This window comes from Catharus ustulatus, chromosome 8 (genome assembly GCF_009819885.2).
Source record: "Catharus ustulatus isolate bCatUst1 chromosome 8, bCatUst1.pri.v2, whole genome shotgun sequence".
Lineage (NCBI taxonomy): Eukaryota > Metazoa > Chordata > Aves > Passeriformes > Turdidae > Catharus > Catharus ustulatus.
In genome coordinates, this window is record NC_046228.1 from 35,568,220 (window position 1) to 35,595,188 (window position 26,969).

Genomic DNA, 26,969 nt, shown 5'->3' on the forward strand with positions numbered 1-26,969 from the left:
TAGGTTGTTAGATTCCAGATGGGGCCATATGAACACTTTCTTCAAACAAAAGAGAGCTGCTCAGAAAGTGTCTCGTATTTGTTCTTGCTACTTGACATTTGTTTCTAAAATGGCATCAATATTGGAGTTAGTATGAGAAATACCGTGAAAATAGCAAAACAAATTAACAAGACTAGAAAAAAAATCTAGCAAAGTCATCCTCCAAAAACTGTCCCCTTTATCCTTGTAGTTAAGACTAAATGCTATTCTCTAGTACTTCAAGGATTGCAGCTTGGCTAAGCTTTCTTGTCTGTAGTACTCCTGGTTACCACCAAGTGCAGCTACCTTGTGGAGCAGGGCTCCTCACCTGGTACTAGCCACAGTCCTCAGCCTAATTCATCTGGGCTCCAGTCTTTGCTTGGGAAAGCAGAGTTGAGATGGCAGTTCTATAGGTACAGGACTTGAAGAGACTGAGACAGCACAGATGTCAAAGAAAGAGGACAGAAGAGGGTTCTATTCCTAATCAAGGCCATCCATGAAACTCCTCACCAAAACCCACTCTTGGAATTACTTTTCCTAGTGCCCCTTCCCATTTCAGAGTTACCTGTGTTCCTCCTATTTCCCATCCGACAGCCAGATGCTTTTGAAATTCTGTGGAGATTTTTCACTGCACCCTGAATCTTCTGCCTTCCTTGCTTTTTTCTGGCCCTTCTAGCCCTCAGATTGTGTCAGCTCCATCCAGCTCGTCTCACCCATGTGGAAATCCCATGTCCCAGCTCTCCTCAGGCTTGTCCCTGTCACCAGCCTGGTTGTCAGTGCCACAGAAGGTAATGGAACCTTTATTACTCAACCCCTGAACTGTCACTGCAGGCACAGTTCAGCTTGAGATACATGGAGGAATTTGCCCTTTCCCTGCCCTCCCTGCTCATCTCAGGGCACTCACTGCTCAACACTGTTCCATTAAGCAGTCTGGGATGCTTTTGAGAGTCCACAGCTACTCAGTGTTTGTGCCAGAAGCTGTATATGAGAACAAACATCTTCCACTTTAAATTATTTCATCAAAAATCACTTAAACATAGGAGGCTGTACAAGTTTTGTAATCAGAGGTGCTTTCCAGCTGAGTTATCAGAAAGGACAGTTACTTTGGAGATAACTTTGGGCAAAGCAGGTGAATTTGTCCTTTGGGTTCTGTGTTAGGAGCAGCTTCTACTTTTGTTACTTAGGTAGAGACGTTCTTTAGGGTAAATGAGTTTCCTGTACAAGAACAGCTCAGCTGTGTGTGCACACTTGATGTGTTTTTTCAACCCTGCCTTGTACAGCAGAGCCAGCAGGGTTTCCTTGTTCCAGCAGGGTAAGTTAAGTGATACATTTTGCTGGTAAAAGGAGGGATTGCAGGGCTCCAGGGTCCTGTTGTCCTGCCAGCACTGCCTGCTCTGGCCTCTCAAATAAACACAGGCTCTCAGGTCTGTGATGGATCCTTGAAGGGTGTCACCTTAAACTATGAGGCACCATCAGCTGATACTGCTCCTTCTGCCTGAATGTCACAGAGCTTCTAATATTTGCACAAATAAGTCAGGATTTGGAAGGCAGAAGTCCAGAATCTCTGTCCTCCTGCTCATCCCAAAAGCTTGTGACTGAGTCTGAATTTCCTTTACACTACTACTGTGTCTTTAACTTGCATAGAATGTGATATTTCATATGATACTTTGGTGGATGCTTCTGCCACTTTTACAGTAGAAATAATTTCAGCTGATTCTTAAATATATACACCAGCAAATACTTAATGTGGTTTTGCAGTTACTACTCAATATACTTCTAATAAGTAAATGCTGACTATTCGATAGTAAAATTTCTAAAAAAAAATTATAAAATCCAAATATATTACTTATTTTATACAACCCTTATTCCAAAGGAAAAATCACCTGGTAGATTGAAAATCTTAGAATGAAAAAAGAAACATTTAAGAAACAAAAATAATGTAACAGTTTGGCTCTGTGACAGTTACTCCAAGTATTTACATATCCAATTTGTTGTTAGCTGAGTGGATTTGTTTTTCTGTAGAAACACAGTTACCATCAGTAGTAGTATTATTAAACAAACACAGTAGTTCATGGATGCACAGTCTGGTTTAGCTCCTTCTGCTGGGGATTAAGCAGTCAGAATTGCCTCAGTGCCACAGGCTCTGCTGGTGGCAGTGTGCAGCTGCAGAGGGTATGGGGGATCAGAGGCACACATCCCCCCTTGACCTGGCTGCTCTTTGCATGTTAGCAAAGCACATTAAATACTTGCAGACCAGTACAGTGAACAGCTAATGGCCAAAATAACAAGCACAACATTTGGTCTTTACTCTGCAGCATTTCTGTGGCAAGGTACAGCTGGCTCATGTACAGCTGCAGCCAGGAAATGGGTTTTGCTGTTACTCATACCTGGAGTAAAAATACTAAAGGGAAAGGATGAACTGGGGCTTCCTGTCAGCATCACAGTAGGAGGAGGACAGCTACATATACAGGCCTGTGTGCATCAGCTTTGTTTTTGCAGGCTTCTGTTCCTTTGTGTCACTTGTTGTTCCTTAACCACAACGTTTTAGGCATTTCCGTTCTGTGCTTTGGTTGCCAAAGCCAAAACACATCTGCTTTTATCTCTGAGTGCTTACTGCAGGCAGCACATCACATTCACAGTGCTCTGGTATATGCAGGAGAGACTTCTGAGTCCCTGAAATTCTTCTTGGAATGTCTGGCAAAATAAAAGCTCTTCAGCAAGTGTCAGGACAGAGAGATGTTCTGTTATTATTTCTTCCTTCTCCCAGTGACATAATTACATCGTGGATATCTTTCTATATGATAAACATGTGTAATTATTTCACAGTTTATCTATTGCCTCTTTTCTTGGGAGGGTGAGACATTCACAGTTTGTTCTTTCATTTAAAAACTTTTTTAAAAAGGTACAGTGATTTCACGAGTATAAGGCGCATCGGGGTGTAAGGCACACTTCTGGGTGTCGGCAAATTTCTGAACTTTGTCCATATATAAGGTGGTCTGGGGTATAAGCTACACTTTCATTCGCAGTGAGGATGCTCGCGCAACAAAGTAATGAATTAGTAACAATCACGCAATTGCAAGTTTTACTGGCAGGTGCTCAATTCGCAAGCTCAGCTCCCCCTGCGGCGCCCGCGGGAGCCCGCTCTCCCCGCCATGCAACAGAGTAACCAATTTGTAACAATGGTGCGATCGTGGGTTTTACTAGCAGGTGCTCAATTTGTGAGCTCGGCTCGGCCTGCAGCTTGCATTTCTGGGTTGGGAAATTTCAGAACTTCTTTCATGTATTGGCCACTCCTGAGCGTAAGCTGCACTTCTGAGTTGGGACCAAAATTTTAGTCAAAAGGGTGCAGCTTATAATCATGAAATTACTGTACTTTACTTGTGCAACTTCCCTTTCCTTGGAACAGAAAAGAAAGTGAGCGTAATACTGTTGTTTTATTAAGCTTAACAGTTGCAGTCAGACTTTAGATAGAAAGGTGACAAAAAATATTTTAGCTTGACATTTGACCTTTCTAGTTTAACTTTTTATATTGTCAGTCCTTGCAAACCATTTTTAAAAAATTCTTGTTTTCCTGCAAGAAAACCACATATTGATACAAGTAGCAGGGCTCAGAAATGGAACCCTTTTTATGAATGGAGCCTTCTTCATGTGTGCATGGAAGTTAATTTAAGGTAATCTTTTAATTTATTTTAAACAGTCATTTGCCGCTAGAATGTGAAATTACTCCTAAATTTCATGTGTACAGGTAGAAATCCAGACATGTTCTCACAAAGAGAACTCTCGCAGCCATCTGGTTAAAAGTCTTGTGTAAAACTTTTCAGCTTAAAAATTCTGGTGGTGGTTTACTTGTGTAATGTGTTTAGTTGACTTACTGCTGGATTGTGCGAAGTCACTTGTGAATCATTTCTTGCTTGCTGTAGGATGCCTTGTAGTCATGGAAGCTGTGAAGATTAATTCCTCTGATTAGAGCAATTACATGCTCCACATCCTAAAAGAATTTTATAAATGGAAGTCCAAGAAAATGTGTTTCATTTTAAGCACTGAGGCTCTTAATTGTGCTGTTTGTGTAGAAATCCCTGGTTTGTGCTGATGTGTTAGTCACACCTCGTGTGTGGGTAAGCATAGGGCAGAGCAATGCTGACACAACCTCCTGTGTCCAAGTGGGACTGGTATTTATTGAGGACAGGGGATCCTCAAAATAATCAGAGGAAACAGCTGTTGCTTGTTTTTTACTTTTCCTGTAGTCCTGGGTAAGATTTCAGTGACTTCCTTGCATTCTTAGCAATATTACAATTAGTGTAACAGTTATTTCATAGTATCTAGTACTACAACCCTTAGCATATAAGTTGAGAAAAAGCGTTAGGAGATTGTGATGTTTGTTGGTTGGGCGAAGAAGATCATGAGTACCTATTGTCCATGCTTCATATGTGTAGTCAAAACCAAACTAATAAAATGGAGACATACTCAAATATAGCAAAATCACAAATAAGGCAGACAAACAGATGTGTGGAGCCTCTGGCAGAAATTAATCCAGGACCAGAAGCAAATCAGCTACAAATCACAGCATACTTTAGAGCAAATGCAACCCTATAATTTTTTGACCAAGCTGTATGTCTTGTGGCAGAAAGAGCCATCTGCTGCCCTTCATCTCTAGGGTCTGCTGCAGTCAGGACAAAGGGGTTCAGAGCTCTCGAGCCTCAGCTGCTGTGGGCAGAGGCATCAGGAGTGTAAGGAGTTCAGCAGTAACCGGGCAGCTTCCAGGGCAGATTTCCTGGGCAGGTGGGAGGGCACAGCAAAATGAGGCAGAACCAGAACAGGGCCTGTGTGAGCAGCACTGGGCCCAGCCCACAGCTGGGGCTGCCCTGCAGCATTCAGGGCATGCTCAGTATTTCCCAGGGCTGGGCAGAGGTAGGCTCAGCCCCCAGCTGGGGAACAGCAACCTTTGACCTTTGCCATTCCTCAGCACCTTCCTCCCTGGCCTGGAGGCAGCAGGAGTGAGGTGCTGGGATTGGGAGCTGCTCCCTGAGGGAGGTGAGCCAGGTGTTATATAGGTAATGGCAATGCAGCCACAGCTTGCACTGAGCACTTTGGGATGTAGGAGCAGCCCAGGGTGCTGACATCCTCTGGCAGTCCCAGCCAGGGCAGCAGGGAGCAGCTCCATGGCCCAGAGGGGCACAGAGCCAGGCTGTGGCTCTCCCATCCCTGAGCCTGGCCAGGGATAAAGCTGCTGGCAAGGCAGGGCTGCAGCCATCAGAGGGCAGGGCTGGGGCAGCTGTGCCTGTGAGCCAGGGCCAGGTATTGGCAGGGCAGAGCTGGGGTTCCTGGGCAGCACCCGTGGGCTCCCTGGTGCCCTGGGGCTGGGGTTCCTGGGCAGCACCCCTGGGCTCCCTGGTGCCCTGGGGCTGGGGTTCCTGGGCAGCACCCCTGGGCTCACTGGTGCCCTGGGGCTGGGGTTCCTGGGCAGCACCACTGGGCTCACTGGTGCCCTGGGGCTGGGGTTCCTGGGCAGCACCACTGGGCTCACTGGTGCCCTATGGCTGGGGCACCGGGCACAGCAGTGCCGGTTCCTCGGCCATTCCTGTGGCTCAGGCCCAGAACAGGGAGCTGAGATCCCGTACTGGTTACTGGTGGTGATCAGGGAGGAGCTGGAATTCTGTTGTTATGCCAGTGTTCAGGGAAGTCATAACCATGACAGTTCTGGAGCATTCTCCAAATGCACGGCGTGGAACCTGCCTTTTGAGCTCCAGTGTCTTGACGCAAATCTTGTTTTTATGTTTATTTTGTTCAAGCTGTTCTTGGGTGAGAGCACCCAGCAGTGTCTCCTAGGAAAATAAAGAAGCAGTCATTAAAAAGGCAAAGCACCTCTCCTGGTTTTTTACCCTTTAAAATATAGACCTACTTTATGGGATTTATTTGCTATATTTTGTATATGCTATATATTTTTGGCTATAACACCATATGTTCAGGTTTCTGGTTCCTCCTGAATTAATTAGCAGAAGTTAGAAGCTTAAACCTTTGGAGGGCTTCCAAGAAATAAGACTGGAAACTTTTACAGTTATCAGCCCCTTCATTGGAAGGGTAGGAACAGCAGTGAATTAATTCCAACCAGAAATTTGACATAAAATATTAGTTACTTTTTTTTCCCCTTTGAATTTAATGCTGATTCAAATGGAGGCTTTGCTTACAAGAGATGCGTCATGTTAGAGTATGATGTACACCCACATTTCTCTTGACAATTTATTGTCTAAGGATGGATGGATGGCACTTACTGCACTGTTGACCTGGCTGATGAAACGGAAGTCTGGAGTTGACGCTGCAGAGTTAGTGAGCTTGATAACGTGGATAGCACCTAACAGGGGTACATAAAAATGAGTAGTAGTTGCAGATAGTGGAATAGAAAGGAAACAGAGCAGCTTTTGAGGCTGAATAGGCTTTGCAGAGCTGGTGGCAACCATTTGCTGATATCCTCAGGGGATTTCTTGTAGATACAGGCTGAGAATTCGCTGAAGGGATGGTGTTGTCTGACTGTCTCTCTGATTTCGGCAGGGAGGCATGTGGGCAGTCCAGAGAAGGGAATGAGGAACGGGGACTTCCCTGCCATCTTCCCCCTGCTTCTTCTCCCGTAGCAGTGCTATCAACTTTGTGTATCGAGGTTTCTCTGTCAGAATATAAAATGGGGGGAAATTGAGATTTAAGTCATGTTTTCCAAAGCAAAGAGATTTTGTAACACAAACTATTTTCTTTTACATTCACGTTACATTAAGTTCACGAGCACTGAAGAAAACCAGGTTTTGTCTCTGTGTTGTGGACGCATCCTGCTGGCGCTGTGTAGGTGAGGTGAAGGCACAGCATCTCCTGAAAACCAGGGTGATGTGGCAGCCAGCTGTATCCAAATCAACACCAGGCTCCCCAGCTGGTGTGCCTGGCTTTGGTTGTTGGGGATGCCAGAATTACATTCTAGGCTGGGGAGAAGAAGTGTAATTAGAATTTCCTCTACTGAAGTGTATTATTTCAGTCATCCTAAATGTTTATTATTGCTTTTGCTTCCTTCTAGACTGAGAACTGCAGCACTTGCTGTAGTCACCCTTTTCTGTGCAGATGAAGGCATGGTTATTTCAAGCTTGTTTTTCCATTCTCACTTCTCCTGTATTATTTCTCATCCTTTCTTCACCCTACCAAATGTCAGACTTTCTTCTCTCTGAGTGATCAACCCATGGAAAATAATTTCCACAGGAATGAACCTTTGATTTCCTTATGACCAAGAGTCAGGCTAGGATGGAGTTGCCATCTAATAAAATGCAACTGTTCCCAGAAGCTGCAGGGTTGCAAGCACTCTTACTTGTATTTCCTGTATAATTAATTTTATTTAGTAGTGTTTTAGTTTAGTTTTCTTCCTGGAGTATGCATACTTCTGAGAAAAACTATGCACAAATGCTCACCTTGGGAGCACAGTGAACAAAAGAAACAGTGCTGAACTGCTGTTTTCTGCTGAAATTATGGCTGGAGTCTGTTCCAACCTTTTTTAATTAAAACCAGGACCTTTCACAGTTTGCATAGCCTGCCAGTGGTTTTCACACTTCCTTCTTTCAAAACAATATGGCAATTTTTAACACACATTTTTGAATTCAGTACCTTGGCAGCTGCTGTTTTGGTACTTTTGGGAATCAGAACTGTGTCTTTCTCCTAAAGGTGGCACTGGCAGTGGCACCTCAGACTCAGCTGGAGTACTGCTGTTCACAAAGGTTAGCAAAGGGGTTTGCCTCTCCATCCTCCTACCACCTTTCCAGGCTGGGGAACAGCACTGGAGGGCACAAAGAAGATGCCCTCAGCACAAGCCCTGAGCTGGTAATAAGATAGTAATAAGATAGCTCAGGCAGAAGTGTTCAGGGATATGCATGGCAGATTGCAGACATAAGGTGGTGTTTCACAGTGTTTTCTCAAAGCTGTCTCAATCCTGCACTGTTAAGGTCCCCCAAGAGATGTTCTTACTGCTTGGAAGTAGTGGATCACATAACCCCACTTCTTGGGTTGCTGTGTGGTATCAGAGGGGAGGAATGACACTGTTCGGTGTGCCTGGGTGTACTAGTTTGGAGGACAGGTGTCTGCTAAGAAAGGCAGGAGCCTCTCTTTAGAATGGATAATGTAAACCCCCTCCCTCCAAATTATTAGAATTTTGAAATCAAGGGGCTCTCAGGCAAAGAGATGGGAATTAGGAATAACAGTTCTTTACTAAGGAAATTAGAATAGAAATACAGTACTACAAAGAAACAAATTCCAAACCCTGACAAAGTCAGAGTACAACCTGACACCCTGTCAGTCAGGGTGTTGGTAGCAGTCCCATTAAATGGTGGTTGCAGTCCTCCTGCAGTGACAGATGTGGTTCAGTTGAAGCAGTGGTCCTGTAGAAGGTGCAGTTTCCCTCTGAAGGTCCAGTGGTGATGTGGAGAAATCTGGTTTTCCTCTGGAGTCCAGATGGAAAAACGGCTACCTTAGTGTCCCAAAATCTCCATTTTTTATCTTGGTAAAAAAGGCTTGGCTCTTCCCCTTGGCTGAAGCATCTCCCAATGGGATGAAATCATCTTATCAGTCATATAGTGGGACTCAATGGCCATTAGCAGAAAATGACACTCTGGAGGAAGGATGGGTTGTGAAAAGCTTCAGAACAATGCCCTGCTTGGTTTCAATGGATGGCCCATTAGCAGAATATCTCCCATGGAGATAAGGATTGCTGCCCCACCTGGTCCAAACAGATGGTGATAGAATAGATACTTTTGATCACATCCTATATTGTAACCCAAGACACTGGGGTGGGTGACAGCTATTGGAAGGAGTTTGAGAGTTCAGTAGGGTCACTTCATCTTATGGTAAACCTATTGAAGAGCTGGTTTAAAGATCCCTGCTGTAGTCATATTTCTACCATAGACCACTGAGATCACCCCTATACAGGCACCTCTACCGTTCCCTTGTAATAAGTTGCTGACACTGTTACTGAGTTCTTCTTTAGGTTGATGGAAAGGCCACAGGTCCTCAATATACCAAGAAGGAAAATAAATAAAATGCAACCAGAGCTGGAAAGGAGGACAGGAGAGGTGTTGTGAGCACACTTCTTCCTGCAGGCCTGCCCCAGGAATGTATGCTTGTGGAGAAAGTGGGCTTCTGAGCAGTGCATTGCCAGAGAAGGAGGAAACAAAAGTGTAGTTCCTGCTTTTCAACATTCAGATCAGCTTCCCACTTCCACCTGCTTGACTTCATCACTAATTGCTGTCCTGAGGGGAGTCTGTCTCTCCCTAGAGCTGAAGGCAAACTGTGATAGCTAGGTGTAAATTAAGACTTGGCCATTTACACTAAGAGCTTTGACTTACTTTTAGCATTAAGCAGTGGTTTATTTTCAATTTTGTTCATTGGTTTAAACATCCTTTTCCTGTTGGCCAAATCATTTACACAAAGCAGCATATTCAGTGCGTAATGGCCGAGAAGCCTCTTTGGTACATATGGGCCTGTGGTAATTGCTAGACATAGGGTAATGCTCTTCTCTCAAGTACAGTAATTTCACAATTATAAGCCACACTTCTGGGGTGTCAGCAACATTTCGTTTTTCCTCCATAAATAAGCCGCACCGGATTGTAAGCCGCACTTTTGTTTGCAGCGAGGATCCGTGTGCAACTTTCACAAAGTGGCAAATTAGTAACAGAGTCACAGGATCATGGGGTTTACTGGCTCGGCCCTGCTCAGGGCGGCCGCCAGGGAGCGACCCTGGCCCCGCTCGCTGCTGCCACCAGGAGGCAGGGGAGCAGCGTGCCTGGTCACTACCGCCGGGAAGAGGGAGAGGGGCATCCCTGGCCAGTGCCGCCGGGAAGCAGGAGAGGGGCGTCCTTGGCTGCTGCCGCCGGGAGGAGGGAGAGGGGTGTGCCTGGCCAATGATGCTGCCATGCCCCCCGGCTCCGGGCAGCGCTACTGCTGCACCGCCACTGCCCCGCTGCCTGGGGCCAGGCGGGCTTTGCCTTGGCTCGGGCCTGCTGCTGGCTAGGACTTCTTGGTTGGGAAATTTCCAAAATTTGTTCATATATAAGCCGCTCCTGAATGTTAGCCGCACTTCCGGTTTGGGAGTAAAATTTTAGTCAAAATGGTGCGGCTTATAATCGTGAAATTACTGTAAATTTTTTTACTAAGTGGTTATAAACAGATCATGAATTCATTTAGGGTTTCAAGGTTTCTGTACTGGAATATGCATGATTCTGTTTCTTTCTTTGCAATGTCTTCATTATTGCTGCCTGCTCTCTGTTGGTACTGCTTTTCAAGTGGACTGGTCAGAGGTAGCAGATGAAGATAACAAGAAAATTCTAAAAGTGGTTTTCTTGAAGGGTTCTCAGTGCTTGCACAGGAAGGCAGGAACTGCAGACACCAGATACTGGACATCTGTCAGCAGGAAGTGTGAGAGCTCAGTGCTGTGTTACACCAAGGCTTTGGCATGGTGTGGGAAACACGGGATATGGCAGGAACGAGTTGCTGCTAAGGGAATTACTGCTGCTGGAAGGGGCATGGCCAGCATCCACTCAGTGTTACCTTGCATTTTGCGTTTATGCCTGAAACATGTTTGCATTTCCAAGCATTCAGGGCTATACATGGGCAGCTCCTGTTCAGATTAATTGTTGCAGTTTACCTGTGTCCAAAGTGTTCTGTTTTCCACACAGGGTTGCTGCTTCCTCTGCACAGGCCGTAACTTTGCTTTTGGAACCAGCAGTTCAGTCTGGATTAATAGGAGAGTCAGCGAGTTCTCTTTCATTTCCTATACCTTTTAAACTAGCTGTGGGACTTTATTTCTTTTTCTTCAAAGGGCACTTCCAGGCCTGTCCATCAGACTCTCTGCAGGAGCAGTTGCTGTCCGCTGTATGGTATGCCAAAGGTGCCAGGATGGCAAAGCTGCCCAGTCCTGTCTGACTGGTGTTTGAGCAACAGCCCATTGTTAGTGTTGGGAATGCACATCCCCTGAGGGAAGAACCACTCAGTTAACATCTCCCCCTGGCTTCTGACAGTAGGCAAACCAAACAGGAGGAGGGTGGAAGAGGAATGATGATGGTGATATTGTAGAGGGAAGTCCTCACTAAGTTACTCAGGGCCATTCTTCACATTTTTGCTGTCTCAGCAGCAGAAACCCTCAAGATTTTGTCAGGATTTCAGTGAGCAAGCAGCTGTTGTACTGCATTCCTTGCCAAGGCAGTAACTTAGTCCAGAAGTTCTCTTTAATTTTAAATCCTGTAGGCTTAAGGAAACAAGCTGCTGCCATAATTTTAGGCCTTAGAAAAAAGTGTGGTTTAATACTGATAGAAAAATAAGATGAAATGGTGTTTTTGTTCAGGACTATCACATTTTTTTTTAGGACATGTTTTATTTAGCTTAAATACTCCATCCTAGGAAATGTTACCTGTCATGATACAAGGAAAAAGTTTTACTCGCTGAAGAGCCTGTGCCAAGCATATTTTCAAATGCTTTGTCTCAACACAACAAAGTGACGGTGACACTGATACTAATGCCAAGTAACTTGCCTGGCTAAATTGTGTCAGTTGTGTTAATACAATCTTCTGCAGATACTGTGTGTCCCTTCCTGCATTCTTTGTCATTAAGAAAACCTGGAAGTACCTAATTAATGTTCATCAGGACTGTCTTGCCTGTCTTGCGGAAGTTGCACAGGCAGTTCAAACCAGTAAGGAATGATCTCTGTAAGCCCCAGATCCTGACTGCAGTTTGCAGGCTCTCAAGCAGGCCTTTCAGCAGGTGAGTTCTTGCATGGCTGTGGGGAAGGAAATCCCATCCTCAACCCCATGTTCTGCAGCAGGAATGATGGATGCTCTTTAATTTGCAGTCTGTAGCAAATTGCTTATTCTTAAAATGGTGGAGAGGAGAGCAAAGTGAGGTAAGCTTTGAGCAGCACTCTAAGAGATAGCAGGCAGACTGCCTGCCAAAAGCTATTCTAGCAGACAGTACCCATGGTAAGAATTTTTATTAAGTCTTTGCTCTGAGGTTTTTTTTGGTTGTTTTTTTTTTTTTTTTTTTTTTTTTTTTTTGCATCAGTGGTAGATTCTAGCCTGTACCAATATTCTCCTGTCATATTCCTGCTTATCTCTTACCACTGTGTGGCTGCAAGAGAGCTTCCTCACTGCCATTTGATGAGCAGACAGAAATTAAGACATTGCGTGTTTTAGCTGCACTTTTTTTAGACTTACATGTCAGTGCTTCTAACTCAGAATGCTACTAAAAATCTTTGTGTGTATTATTTCATGTCTTGGAGCTGGAGATACGTTATTGTAGGAGAAACTCGCCTACCCCCAGCATTTTTTAATTAAGTTTCATGGCTGCTGAGCAGATGCAGAAAATGGGAGCCCTGAAGGCTTGGAAAAGAGAACGTAAATACAGAGAACTGCAGATGTATTATTTCAATTCTGCTGGTGTTTACTCCAGTTCTGTGGTATTTTGGAGCCTGACTCATGATTTTTGAATGCTTGGGGCTGACAATACAAATTTCATTCACATTCTCTGTGTTACACTGTTTATGTAAGCAGAGCAGTGAGGAGAGCCCCCCATGAAAAATGGGGGAGATTTGGGAGGATGAGCACAGCATAACCCTTTTCCTGTGGTACTGCAGGGCTGCTGCTAACTCAAGTCAAGCATTTACTGTTTTTCCCAAAGTGTGTGCAAGGCACATATCAAATTGATGAAGTACAGAGAAGATGCATTTCAGTCTAAGGCTGTTCTTTGTCATTATGCAAAGTAGAAATTTTTATTCTGAAAGTAGTTGCCTCTTTGCATTTTACAGGCAGGTACTTTTTCCTCTTTAGTGAACTTGCAATCAAGTAAACTTTATCTGTACCTTCATGGGGGCTTAGAAATTAGGAGAAGAGTTGGTGGGAGAATATGTCCACAGTGAAGGTGAGATCAAATGTGTGGTGGGCATCAGTAGTTAAGTGCTGGCATAAATGAAAAGGATATTATTTGATTAACGATCATTATTTCTACAGTTTGAGAAACCTTAAAGCAGTGATGCTCAGCTGAAGCCCAATATTTCCCTAATTAACTGAATTCTCTAACTGTCTAACTAAACTCTCACCACAAGCCAGTAATTCAGGAAGGAGCATGATCTGTAGTACTGTGGCAAGAAGAGGGGAGCTCTAATCCTGAGAGTTGGAAGTTTTGTTGAAGTTCCTGTATTAGAGGGAGTGTCTCTGAATCTTTCATACAACATACTTATTATAAACACAACATGCTGTAACTGTTGTACCCTGTCACTGAAACCAAACTGCACCAAATGGTGCTTTTCATGGGCAGAGCAGTAAGGCAGGATTTTTTGGGAAATATTTTGATAATTGGTTCTGCATATAATCAGAAACTTGTGTGGTATTTAGAAGATTGATTACTGAGCCATTAGCAGTCTAGCAATATGATCCAATATCCATATTAATAAACATCTGTCCCAGTGGCATAGCAGATGTGCTAGGTGCATATATAACATAAAATGTACATTTTTTATGAGTACTTTGTTCTTTTTTCACTACAAAATGTTTTAATTACATTATATATCATGCCATTATTTTCAGTTTGCAACACTGAAAGTGAGTTTTTTAAAAAAAACAATGAGGTGAGGACAGTTTTCTGAGAAATTCCAAAATATGACTCTGCTAGTGGAATGAACTGATTTTGAAAGGTGAATTTTACTGTCTTCCACTGCCAGCTTTCAGCCTATCATTCATTACAGGTTTGGGACAGCATTGTGGTTCTGTTGATCCTGGTTTGGTTCCTCTCTGGGTTCAGTAGTCCCCTTAATTCCAGTTGCTGCTGACTTTATAATGAAAGGTGTGCAGAGGGCTCAGCTTCATGCCTCCCCTTGGGAAATGTCCCAGTCTGGCAGAAATTGCCATTGTTTCCTGCAGATGAAACTTGAAAATTAGATAAATGCAGATAAAGCAGTAGTATAAGGTACAGTAGTTTAACTACCATAAAATTGATTCCCTAACTCCAAAAAATTCTTCCATTCCTGTGTTATACATCCTAAACTTCATCTAATTTAAAAAGCATTTATCGTAGGTACAAGATCTCTTATAAATGTGGTTTTTTTTCTTTGCCAAATACGTGATGGGCACTCTGAAAGACAATTTTGCCATAATGCAATATCCCTTTGGCCAAATACATCTTTTTTGAGCAAAAACCGTAGCAGTTTAATCACACTTTAGTATTAACTTGTGCTTTTCCGGGGGTTTTTCTGAGGTCTGTTTCCTTTATTGTGACTTTGTTCTGGGTAGTTAAATGATAATGATAGCACTTGTTCTTTCAAGTGGCCTTGAGAAGCTGTTAATGAGCAGTGTGTGGGCACCGGTGTTGGGAAATAGGGTTGTTAATAGCCCAAGGTGACAGCAGAAGGAGCTGGCCATGGTGGCCACAGCCTGGGCTGGTCCATGGCTTAAAAGCCTGGGGAAGAGAGGCCTGGGATCCCTGCAGGTCAGTATTGCAACCAGGAGGGGCTGCCCTGAGAGGGAAGGGAGCGTCTGGGAGTCAGTGCTGAGCATCCAGGGATGTCAGGGAAGTGGGGAAGGAGTGCAGAGCTCCAGGTGCCCAGGACACATGGGGCCATAGCGTGGCCTCCCTCCAACCCGTGCCACTGCTGCTGGTCAGCACTTTGGCCAGTTCTCCCAGTTTGCTGCCCCATCTAGGAACACAAGTTTGTTTTGCCCTGAAATGGCTGCTTCTGAACACCTGCGGGTAGAGGAGCCTCAGACCTCTGCTTCACTTGGGAAGACACTTTTTGTTGTCAGTTCATGCAGAGGTGTTCCCAGTGACTGCAGTCTGGCAGTTCAGTAACCTCCATTGGAAGGTTAAATGGTTTGGGCTTTCGTGATTGAACGCCTGGAGACATGACCAGTGTGCAGTCTTTGAGCCTCAGAAATACCCCCTTCCCCCCAGGTAATTCAACCTGCACAACGTTTTGGACAGTTTTGTGGTTTTTGAGATCTGGATGAGTTTTTTTTTTAATTACTATGGTTGAAGAGATATGGTGGAGGGGAATGAGAAAATTTGAGATAAGAAGGGTTCAGAGTTAAAACTGCATTGTTGATACAGCTCTTAGCTCTTAGTTGTGTTAAAAGGCCTGTCAGCAGCTGTGTTCACATTCCCAGCACTGTGCCTGTGCCAGGTTTCCCAGAGTTTGCGGTTTACTTGGCTGGTACTGAAGTGTAGATCCAGGATCTTTACTTGCAGGGGGTCTCCGTGTCAAGAGTTGCTCCACAAGGTTTGTTATTCTCTTGTGACTAAACAGATGTGGTGGTTAATGATGTGAGCTGTGGCATCTGAGAGCAAAATGAAAATAATTCATCTACCGCCATTTGCAGTTTCTCCTGTCAGATGATCAGTGGGATTGTGGTTAGTTGGATTAGGGGAAAAAACAGATCAGAACTGTAAACTGCACAAAGACAGCCTGGTCACAGAGCACATGCAAATGCACAGTTTCAGCTGTTTGGGTGTGTCCAACAGCTGGCAGTGTGACCCTGTGTTACTTAACCAGAGCTCTCCTGCTGTGGCTCTTGTTCATGGCACTCCTTTTGTGTCTCTGGAGTTCATGAAAAAGAGCTCTCTCAACTGTGAGTCTGGGGTTTTCAATGTTTATTTTTGGATAATCAGTTTACTGTCTTCTTTGTCAGCTGTTGAACAATAGAAAAATCCTTTAGAAGTTCTTCAACAGCATGGGCCACACTCCTGAAACTCAGTTTTGCTTCTCTGTTCCGTCTGTGCTCTGATGGGAAATTTCAAAAGGTAACATCTGCCATTCATGTAATTTTTAAAATGACATAAATAAGTGAGGAATAAATACCCTAAAAAGCAGTCATAAAGCCATTATCTCTACCTTTTGGGATTCAGTGAGTTTAAGTTGCTGAACAGACCTTGCTTTGAGCAGAGCATGCTCTGAAAGGACAAGGAAGTAGTCTAGGTGTAGATGTGGCTGGATTCTTTTAAAGAAAAGACATTAATAGTGATCTTCAGGACAATCAATTCCTTGTTGTTATTGGAGAACTGAAAAGACAGACTTTCTTAAAAGCAAGGAGAATGGTTCAGTTTTTTAAGGTTACAGCATAGCCAGAGGATTTTAGAAGGCAATATTGACTTACTTAAGAGGCATTGCTTTATTTTTGCTCTGTAGTGTTCCCACCCCTGTTTTGTTTCATTAGTACCCCTCCTGTGACACTTCCTCTCCTTCCAGGCCCCTAAGACATGATTTTTCTAGAGCAGCTTCTAACTGCTGTTGAAAGTTCAGCCTGTGGCCCACGGGAGTGGGCAGCAGGTGGGGCTCTGTGCAGAAGGATTCCATAGAGCTGCCTGGCTGTAGCTCACCTGTGTGCTTGGGGAGGGTGCAGGTGTGCAGCTGCACTTGGTCAGTGGAGACACCGTGCACACAGCCAAACACCTGGGTGCCTGCTGTGCCAGCCAGGGCTGCCCCTCCTGCCAGGCTGGCAGTACCGAGGGCTACCGGGGCAGTCCTGGCCTGCTGGGCAAGGAGCAGCCTTGAGGTGTCCTTGCATTGTCCCCTCCCTGGCCAGCCCAGCTCAGAGTGCACTCACAGCCTAATGTATGCATACAGGTTTAGTGCTACTGCTCACAGACAGAGTCCAGGAATTCCTGAAACACAGTCTGTGAGGCTCCTGGATAGTTTCCTGTACAAGAAAGGTTAAATCTTCAGATAATTTCTGTTCATGACAGAAAAAAACAGAAGGCGATTGATGAGGCCAATAGCAGAGACTTTTCCTGCAGTCACTGAAACACTAACTGTGAGTATCTAATATAGTGATTAAAATGACAGGCAGCCAAATTAAAGTCCATGGCTGGTAAGGTCTGCTGACCTCAGTGACTGGAAATGAGAGTGTCCTTTGAAAGGCTGGATCTGGAAGCAGAAGGAGATGGAGAAGCATCTGAGAGGTAATGAGAGTAAAAAGAGGTGAGAAGCATACACAGTTGAGATGGCAGAACACCTGATATGTTGTGGTGTTCCCTGACTTTGCACTAATGGTGTTTGTGAAAGGCTGTGAGAAACATCACAGGAAATCTGGGGGAGATGGTTCTGGTGGCACAGGAAAAAGTGCCTGGGAAATTGCAAACTTGGGAAACCAGTTTCTACAGCTGTAAATCATTTCCTCTGGAACTAAACTTGAGCTTCATGAATGCCATCTGCCTACAAAAGGCATAATCAGATTTATCCAGGTGCACTACCTTGTACAAACCACTGCTTTAATTATAATTTAATCTCTTTTTAACAAACTAGTACCAAACATAGAAGTAATTCTGTGTTGATATGTGCTTGCAGAGCTGAAAACCCAAGACATGCCACACTTTGATTTATGCACACACTTGGCACCCTTGGATGTTTGGAATTCTCTTGCAGTCTGTGGTAAGATGCATCATCAAAGTCCAGTTTATACCCAGCTGGGACCTGCTGCAAGACAGCAGCTTCCTTTTTTTCCACTTTTTTCATCACTACAGGCTTTTGACATTGTTTTTTTGTAGTTCAGTGTAAAATTCACTTATTAAATAGTTTAGCAACAACAATGAGCTTTGCTTTTCTTCTTTAGATCACAATGAGAATTTGATAATGTTATTCTTTATATATGGGTAAAATTATTTAATTATGATGTTCTGTTTGTTTATTTGATATATGTACCTCCTGTAGCTGGGTTCAATTGAACAGAAATTGCACATTTTCATTAACACATTTCATCAGGGTTGCAAGAGAACTGCAAATGTCGTAAACATTTGGACTTTCGGGTCTAGAAGTGAAGGGAAAGATGGTCTGTGTGCATGCACAAGTGTAAGTGTGGGAAGGTGCCACAATTCTTTGATTTCCATGTCTATAAATAGCGCATGTAAACATCACACTGCTGTGTGTGGTTGCTGCACACATAAATATTCAGTCCATTGGAGTCAGACCTCTACAAACATCCCCCTTTGATACTTTGCTTCCCACCTTCTGATGTTGCTGGAATGAGTTTTGTCAGAATTGGGATTTAACAACTTACATTCAGAACTGCAGCTGCTGTTCTGCCTGCCGGGCTGCAGGTACAGCTTCTCTCCTGACACACTTTTCTCAGTTCCCACCTGACTGCTGCTTTGTGTTCTCCTCCATATTATTTTAAGAGGCAGTTCCAAATTGTGAAGCATCCCTGATAGGTAATGCTATTATCAGCAACTACTCAAGTAATATCAGCATTTTTCCCTCTGAACTATATCAGGATTCCTCAGTTCCACAAGTGATAGGATCAGGATGGTAAAGCAGTTCTCTGCTATATGGGGCTACATTCTGAAGCAGGAATTCCCTTCTGGTTTTATGCTCTATAAAACTGGGGACCAGAAATACTCCTAGTGATAGTTGTTTTGCAATGCTCACTTTTGACTGTGCAGCCAAGTCCGCAGTGCCTGAATTGCTCTAACAAAGTTTCTCCTTGTCATGTTCAAGTAGCTGGACTGGGACTTCATTTATCTGAGCAGTGAGGAAGAGAACTCGTGGATTGGTAGGAAAAGGTCCCTTCTGTGTTTCTATATCCTCAGATACATTGTCCAAGCCGTGCTACAGGTGAAGGGCATTGTCTGTCATGGTGCAGTCCTGCTGTCTGTTCCAGGTGAGAGGTAGCTGGCTCTGGGAAGAGCTTGGACAAGTCAGAGCAGAAGGGGTGAGGATGGACCGGAGGGCTGTAGCAGACAGAGAACCAGGGACCATGTTCTTGGAAGCAGCTGGGGTGCATGGGGAGGCAGGGCCCACAGATCCCTGCTACATGCGTGTGGCACTGGAGATGAGCTACAGACGTACCACAGGTCTGCCAGGTGCTTTGTGAAGTTACCACAGCACTCGGGTTTTCCTCAGAGACCACTAGTGATCCTGGGTTTAATGAGATTCAAGGAATTTTGGACATGGCCATCAGAATTGAAGTTGATAGTCACTGAAAGTCTTTGAAAAATCGGTTTCTGTACTGTGTGAAGTACTGAGAAAATTTTAGGTAGCTGTATTTTGGTCACAATACAGCAAGTAAGAACAAAAAAAATAAATTACTGGATCCTTCCTAGAGCAAAGCCTTCTAAATAAGAGCTTGGCTTTATTTTGTAGGGTTGGTGAAAGCACAGGGGACTTGAGAGAGAAGGATGACCCAGATAAGAAAACTGCCAATATGAGGTCAACAAATAGTATCTAGATAGTAGAGCAGAAAAAGAAAGAATCATAGGACTGATGGAAAGTTGTATTGATCTAAAAGAATTGCTGTAAATAGCAGTAATTTTCAATTCCCATTTCACTGCCACAGAGGTGTAAAGCCTTTAACTAATCCCATGGCTTTCACTTTTAACTATTTCTGTATCCAGAGTTGGCATTATAGTTGTGCCATGGGGAAGGGGAGACTATGGAAGTGCAGCTCCCAGGAGCAGGGTGGCTACTTGGACAGGACAGATGCCTGTGGGACAGGACCTGGCAGCGGGCAGGATATTACTGGTGCTGGGCCTTGTTCTGTGTGAGTGCCACAGCTGTGCCTATTCCACTGGAATAAGCGGAAGCTTAAAAGCACACCCAAACCTAATCCATTCTGTTGGCACTCAGTCTTCTCTTTCCCAAACAAAGTCTTGCACCTTTCTGGCGACCTTGTTACTGTAACGAAGACCAGAAGCATTTATTTCTCCCCTGTATTCTTTCCCATTGCCTCCTGTTCTGCAGCATGCTAGTGCTGACTCCTGATGGATTTGTGATCCACTAAAACTCACTCAGTGCCTCTCACTCCCCTGTTGTGTAGGGACTGACTCCAGGTGTATCTCTGTGTATGATTTTCCTCCCTGAGGGCACGTATCCTTTTTTTCATTGCCTCTACTTTTTCTTTCTGCTTATCTCGGGTAATTCTTAATTCCAAATCTGGCCTCCTAACCTAGTTCCTTCTTCTTCCACATAAGCATTCTCTTTATTCAAGCCATGAATAAAGAACTAGCAGCTCCAACACTGAGGCAGATCCCAGAGAAACCAGGTTGCTTCTCTTCTGCCCTCCACTGTGGCAGTGACCATTGATGTCCAGTCCCTCCTGGAGTGTGCTCTTCCAAGATTGGCATCTCCTTATCAATGACTTCATCTATTTTCTATGTATTGTGTAGGCAGATCCTGAAAACACAACAGGAGAAGGTTTCAAACCCTGCCTGAAGAGACATCAGATTTACAGATTCTCATCTTTCCAGAAGTCAAAAAAGCTTGTTTTCCATTAGTTGGACAGTATTTATGCCTGAAAAATCATGTGGGCTGTTACTCCTGTCTGTTATATTCTGCCTGCTTCTTGTTTGTTTGATTACACATTGATAGGATTGATTTGCCCTCAGCAGACACCATTTGGAGCTGACAGCTGGGGCAGCTGCTTTGCTGACCTTGCTGCCAAGAGGTTTGGAAGGGCACTAGGGTCAGGGGCTGGCTTTTGCAAGAAAGATGTCACCCCAGCAGAGATTTACAAACACTCCTTTACAAAATCGTCAGGTTGGGTTTGTGTATGTCATCCCACTCCTGCTGTACAGAACTGGTGCTTTTGGACTGCCTCTCCCTTACTCCTCTTGGAGAGAGATGCAGACCCCATGTAGTACCAGTGCAGGAGGGAAGGAAGAGAAACTCCTGTATTAAACCTATTTTCACTTCCAGAATTACACAATAGACAGATACCTATATGTACACACATATATATATAGACACACACGCATATATGTGCTCTGTTCACATTGCCTACAACTCCACTGTCCCATTCTTGGGTCCATGGAATCCAGGTGTTTTTGTAAGTCTTAAATTCCTTTACTCACAAAAGGTATGTCTGCCTACAAAATACTATTTATTACAATGAGTTTATGGTTGTTTACTTCATGCCTTTTAATGGATTTTTCTCTGCCTTTTCTCTTTTTTCATTTACATTAATTTTGTTAAGGAATAATGTTACATTGCACCTGTTAATATCAGGTAGGGATTTGGCTTTAATTCAGTTACTTAGTTTTGCAGTTCAGAGTTCTTCTCTTGTCATTTTCAAATGGGTACACAGAAAATGCAGGACATGAAAATCTTTCTTTCTCTTGTGTCTACAGCTGTAACAAACCGGCAGAGGTCAGCTCTGGGATCCACCTGTGCATTCTCCAATTACCTTTTCCCTTGTGGATTTCCTGAGAAGCTCTGCTGCCTCCTGTCTGTGTAGCTGTAACTGATAGAAATGTGTAGCTAGGTGTAATAAAAGGGATTTTTGTTTATAGCTATGATTCTAAAAAACATTATTCTTCCCCCTTGAACACCAAACTTTTCACAGATTTAATCTAAAACTGCTTGTTCATCTGGGAGGGACAGGCAAAGTGATCTGTAGGAAAAAGTGATTCACTCAGTACGTTTAGAGCATTTGTAATGAGTGAGGTGTGAATCCTGCTTCCTTATGTATCCCTGCTCCCAGGACTGCACACAGTCACCAGGTTAATAAGACAAAAAGCAAACTTCAGATCAGAATGTGAGCCTGGAATCCAGATTTCTACCGTGGCAGTACTAAAGTGCTTTGCAGAGCAGTAGTGGGAGGCAGCAAGAAGGAGAAGCACAGGGAGTGTTTGGAGAAGAGCTGCAGGAGGTACAAATGGTACCTTGGAGTGTGGTGACACCTGAATTAACTAACCACAAGGCATCTATAAAAGACAGTTACTATTTGTAGGAGTATCTTTCTGTGAGTGAGGTAATGGCTGTACCTTACACAATTGGGGAGATATAATTGCCTGTAAATAAAGTACTTCATGTCTTGTCTTTGTTTTTCATTGCCTTGAATACCAGCTTGTTCAACCTGTAAGGTTCTGTGCTTGGAAACAATGAGGTATGAGGAAAATAGATGTATTAGATCCTCTATGCAATGAATCCAGAGTCTACTGTTGTAGGTTATGAACTCAGTGAAATCACTGGGGACGAACTTCAGTAAATGAGTGTGTGAGGTGAAGTTTGGCCTTGGAGACTGGAAGCAGGAAAAAACCAGTAATGTTAAAGCTGACATGGAAAAAAAATAATTAACTATTACACAGTTTCCATAGGAGAAATCTGAATTTCTTTAGGGGAAAAGGTGGGAAGCTCCACAATGGAGAAGTCTTGTGATGTTGTTGACCAGGATATGGTACTTGGTGGAAAGGATTTTTTTGTTTCTTGAAGAGTGGTAGGTGCACGAGCTATAGCATGCAGGTCTGCACTATCCACCATAATTTGGGATGCTTCAGCATGTGTTGGAGAAGGATCAGGGAGTAGGTGTGTAAGAGGAAAGGGATGCCTTTACAGTGATTCAGAGAAAGACCTAAATATCCGGAAAAGCATTCCAGAGAGTGAGATAGCTCAGGGAAACATTGCCTTTCAAGCAAAGTGTTTATTCATACTTCCAACTTGCCAGAGAAAAATGCAAGTACATATAAAACTGGTAGGAAGCTGTGCAGTGGTTGGGGAAAAGAGCCTAGGTGATTTAATAGACTTTATGTGTCTTTAATATCTGGATTCAGGGAGTTAATGTGAGTTAGTGGCATTCTGCATCTGCTGGTTTTGTGCTAAATCAGAAGTGGGAATTCACAAAGTGCACAGCTACACTGGTTCCATTAGAAGGCAGCATGCATTGAAGCTGGTAGTTATTCACCAAAACCCATGGAACTCCTTTGCTGAATTTCAGACAATAGGACTGAAGAGCCCTGAGCACGCTCAGCACAGGCACTTGTCTGGTCTGTCCATTGGCAGGGCTGCTCTGCTCTACCCCTCCCTGAGCCTGCTGCTCCAGGTGAACTCCCAACCTCCTCTCCAGCCAGCACAGCCCTGGAGTGTCCCACAGCATCTCCTGCTCACAGTTCTTCCTGTGCCCCGCTCTAGACTTCCAGACTGTTGTGGCTGCAGACCTTTCTGCCTCTCCTTGTGTTTATGACATGAAATCATCCTTCATGCACAGCTTCCATTGTGCCCAAGCTTCCTTCATGGAACCCCTCACAGACCTGCAGCTGCAGTCTTACCAGAACAGGGGAAGCACAGGAAGGCTTTGTGTAGGATATGACCTGTGGGTGTACCTTGGTGTGCTGTCTGCTGTTCCCACAGCAGCTCTGCCATTCCCACAGCAGCTCTGCCTTGGGGACTGCTGCTCTGACTGTCTGCTCAAACAGCCCCTCTAGCTCTGTACAGAAATGCTGCAGAGACTCTGTCCAAATTCAGTGTTTGCACTTGAACTAGCATCCTGTTTGGGTTTCTTTTGTTGTTCTCTCAGTTTCTTCCATCTGTCCAGTGGTTCAGCAGATCTGATGTATACTTTCCCAAGTATTCTTTTCAAAGTGCTCAAAATTTCCCAACATCGTGAACTGACACTAATGGCTTATTATGCCATCCCCTAAGGCAACTAAGCCTGTGCCTTATGTCAGAGGCTCTTGATGGTTGCAGTAATAAGCACACAGGACTCGGTTTCTTCATGCAGAAAAAGCCAATTCTTTATTCCCATAGCTCATATTTATAGGAAATATCAGAAGGCACTGTGTTAGATCTAACTGGATAACAATGCACTGCCACTCAGTTCATTGGTTGGTAAATGGCATTTTGCATATTTCTTCACTGATTCTCATGGGACAGATTTCTTGTTTTTGCAGGTGTGAATGGTTCTGTTATCAGAATAGATTGTTGTGTTCACTGACTTTCATTCTTAAGACATTTTCACATGGGAAGTCACAAGCTGGCTGCTAGCTCAGCTGGTGTAACAGGGCCTAAACCACATTTTATAAGGCCTTGCTTTTAAAATATCTCTGCCTGTGTACAACACTGGATTTTACATAAAGGTAAAACCAAGGAGCACAGACAATTCTTGGCTGTGTAGCAAAGGAGCTTTCTTTGTGCCTGTACATTAATGTGCTGGGGTTTTGGCACTTTTTAACACAAGGCTGAGGCATTCCTAAATATTTGACATTTATTTAAGGACTGAGCTGTGGCTGACAGCTCAGAGGCATCACACCCCATGTTTCTTAAGGGCTGTAGTGGAGAACTTGAACTGAACTTGAACTTACTACAGTAGATGCACGTGGGGCAGAAGTCTCCAGAACAGTCATTGCTGAGTGCTCCTCTAGTGGCTCTGAGGGTGGCCATGAGGGTGTCAAAAGTAATACTTAATTTTCATTTGTCTGAAGTAAGTCTTTTGGGTGGAACTGTTTCATTCTTACTAGATTTCTGAAGATACAAGAAAATTTCTGGTTTAACTGGAGAACTTTATCCTCAAAATACTCAGCCAGCTTCAAATGTCAGCAAAGCTGCTGCAGATACAAGAATTTCCTAAGCAGAAATGGCTTGAGCTGCTGATGCCATCTCTCCTCTGTTGGCTGTTTCAATCCTGGGTATTGTTTGGCTGGTCCTGGGTTGGACCTTGCCAGGAGGGTGCTGGGCTGCTGGTAGTTTGGGGGGCAGCTAGAGGATGTGATGGGATCCTTACAGACCTGTGACAAAGCTGGCCCTTGGAACTGCTGCAGTGCAAATAGCGATGAACCCATGGCCCAGAAGGGAGGGAAGGGTCAGCAGGAACACATAATATTTGGGCTGGACTAAGGACTCAAAGGGAAAGACCTGGCAAGGCAAGTGAAAGCTATGGGTGAGGTTTCAAGTACTTAATCCTAGATCCAGGGGATTGCATTTGCAAATTCATTCCCCACCCATACTATAATTCTTTTATAAACTGATCAATCTGCCAAGTAGGTGTGCTGTAACAAGAAGGTGCCTTTCTATAGGGCAGGTGATGTGTAAAATACTGGATTCTAGGTTCTTACAAATGTGGGCTTCCAGAGTTAATAAGAACTGTAATTAGTAAATATGCTTTCCCCCAAGGACTAATAGTTCATTGCTGAACAGTATGATTAATCAAGAAGAGATTAAACATATCTGCCATGTTGTGTTGCCATCACTGTCATTTCCTGACTGCAGTGTTTGTGCAGGTCCATACTAAAATATTTTTAGGTTAAGTGAGTTTTTTTTACTGGAATGCTCTTCACACATAAAACCATACCAACTTTAAGTGTGGGAATCCAGGACATCCCTTTGGGTTCCCTGGGTGGCTTGAGACCCTGGCAGGGGGCTCAGGAGCCTTGGTACAGTGCCCAAAACCCCTGTGCCTTGGATTTCTCTCCTTGGGAAAAAGTACCACCCTTACATGAAGAATTACAAGTAGCAAAAAATAAGTAGAGTGTAAGTTAAATTATTATAAGGTGAAAAAGTAGGTTTTTAAGATTGTTTATAATAAGGGTCTGGGGTCAAGATGGAGGAACTTGGGCATGTTCTGTCCTTCTTTCTCCTTCTTCCTAGCATCCATCTTTTAGGTGATGTTGGCACTTTTAGATTGGTCTAGAGCAGAACCAGACTGTACAGTATAAGTGATAGGTATTGGAAGATAATTGTAAATAATGTTTATGTAGTTTTTAGTATAAAGAGATAATGCCATCCCAGGGGCAGGCAGTGTGCCTGGGGCTGACTAGCTGGAAGGACCTCAGCTAGTCAGGGAAAGACCTTTTAGATTAGATAAAATAAACCACCTCTGGAAACAGCAAAAGACGTCTATTGACTCTTTCTCCGGTGCTCGGGCTGGAACACAGACACTCTAAAACATACACAGGTGGTTGGCTCAGGTTCCAGAGACACCACTGGCCGCATTTGAGGAAAATGGTCTTCTCATTTGAACAAAGAATTGCATTAATTTTTTTCATGTTGTCTACTTCCTCTGTCTTGTGCAGAACTTGTAAATTGATTTGGGTCCTTTGGAAATTAAATACATAGTAAAACTAGAAGTATTCCTGTCAAAGATGTTGGAAGGCAAAGCTGAGTAGAGCAGCATTGTTCACTTCATACATGCATGAAGTACAATTAGGTGGTGAGTTTAGGTGAGTTTAGTTTAGGTGAAGTGTTTCAGTATTAAGAGGCTGAGGCTCAAACAAATGTGAAGGGTGGTCTTACTTGTGTCTTAAGTATTCACACTTTACTTCTTAGTTCTTAGAAACATTCTCCTGTAATTAAAGCAGCTTGTTGGGCTTGGGAGGGGGGCATACAGAAAAAGACAGTTCACAAGAATTTGGCTGTTTTCCTAGACTGAAATTCTGAAGAAATTCTGTAATTGTTTGGGAAGTATTTTTCCAATATGGCATATCTGTGTTCTGAGTGGCATGTGTAAGCTGATTTGCAGCCCTGTTCATACATCTCTGTTTGTGTTTGGGTGCACCAACTCAATTCTAAAAATCCCAACCAGACCAACCACACTATTTTTCTGATAGCCAGACAGCCATAATGACTCTCAGAATACACTGAGCTGAACTTCCTTGAGACATATTACTGGAAAATTTATGGAAGAGAAAGGAACTTCATATATCCCTAGGAATAGCAAACTGCCCAAGAAATTTCTCAAAATCAGGATTTAGTGTGGGCTGTTCTGTCAATATGAAGAATCTGACATCTTTCTGGTACTTCCGCATCCCACTGCTGCCAAACAATACAAATTGGTGGGACATGAGAACAATTGGGGGTTTAATTACTGTCACTTGCTTTGTTTAATGGAGTTGTTGTGCAGCTGGTTTGCATGGCTATGGTTTATGGTGAGTGTGTTTCTGTGAAGGGGGAGAGGCCCACTGAAGCACACATGCGATGTCATCAATGCTGCCAAGATGATCTCGGAGTCGGGCTCGCGCATGGACGTCCTGGCACGGCTCATCGCTGACCAGGTGAGTCACCAGAGTGCTGCAGGGACCTGTCCCTGCTCAGCCACTCACACATAGCCCTGGCGCTGCCTGCACCCCTGCCTGTGACACTCAGAGCACATCTGGTCCACTGGGTACACAGGTCCTGTCTGAACCTTGTGTAGATTCTCTTCTCTGTATCAGTGCTCTGTTCATGTACATCCTGAAATGGATATGTACATCCATCACAC

At 43.9% G+C, this 26,969-nt stretch overlaps 1 protein-coding gene across 2 annotated transcripts in view; it reads left to right on the forward strand.

Annotated features, from left to right (window-relative positions):
- CTNNA3 (catenin alpha 3) overlaps positions 1 to 26,969 on the forward strand; it is a 413,367-nt gene that overhangs the window by 363,712 nt on the left and 22,686 nt on the right. Inside the window, exon 16 of one of the 2 annotated variants that reach the window (XM_033066154.1) lies at positions 26,658 to 26,763. In XM_033066154.1, the coding sequence (XP_032922045.1) occupies positions 26,658 to 26,763 (106 nt within the window). Of the gene's footprint in view, positions 1 to 10,852; positions 11,664 to 26,657; positions 26,764 to 26,969 lie in introns of those variants that run through there. The other variant, XM_033066155.2, reaches the window with a different exon arrangement.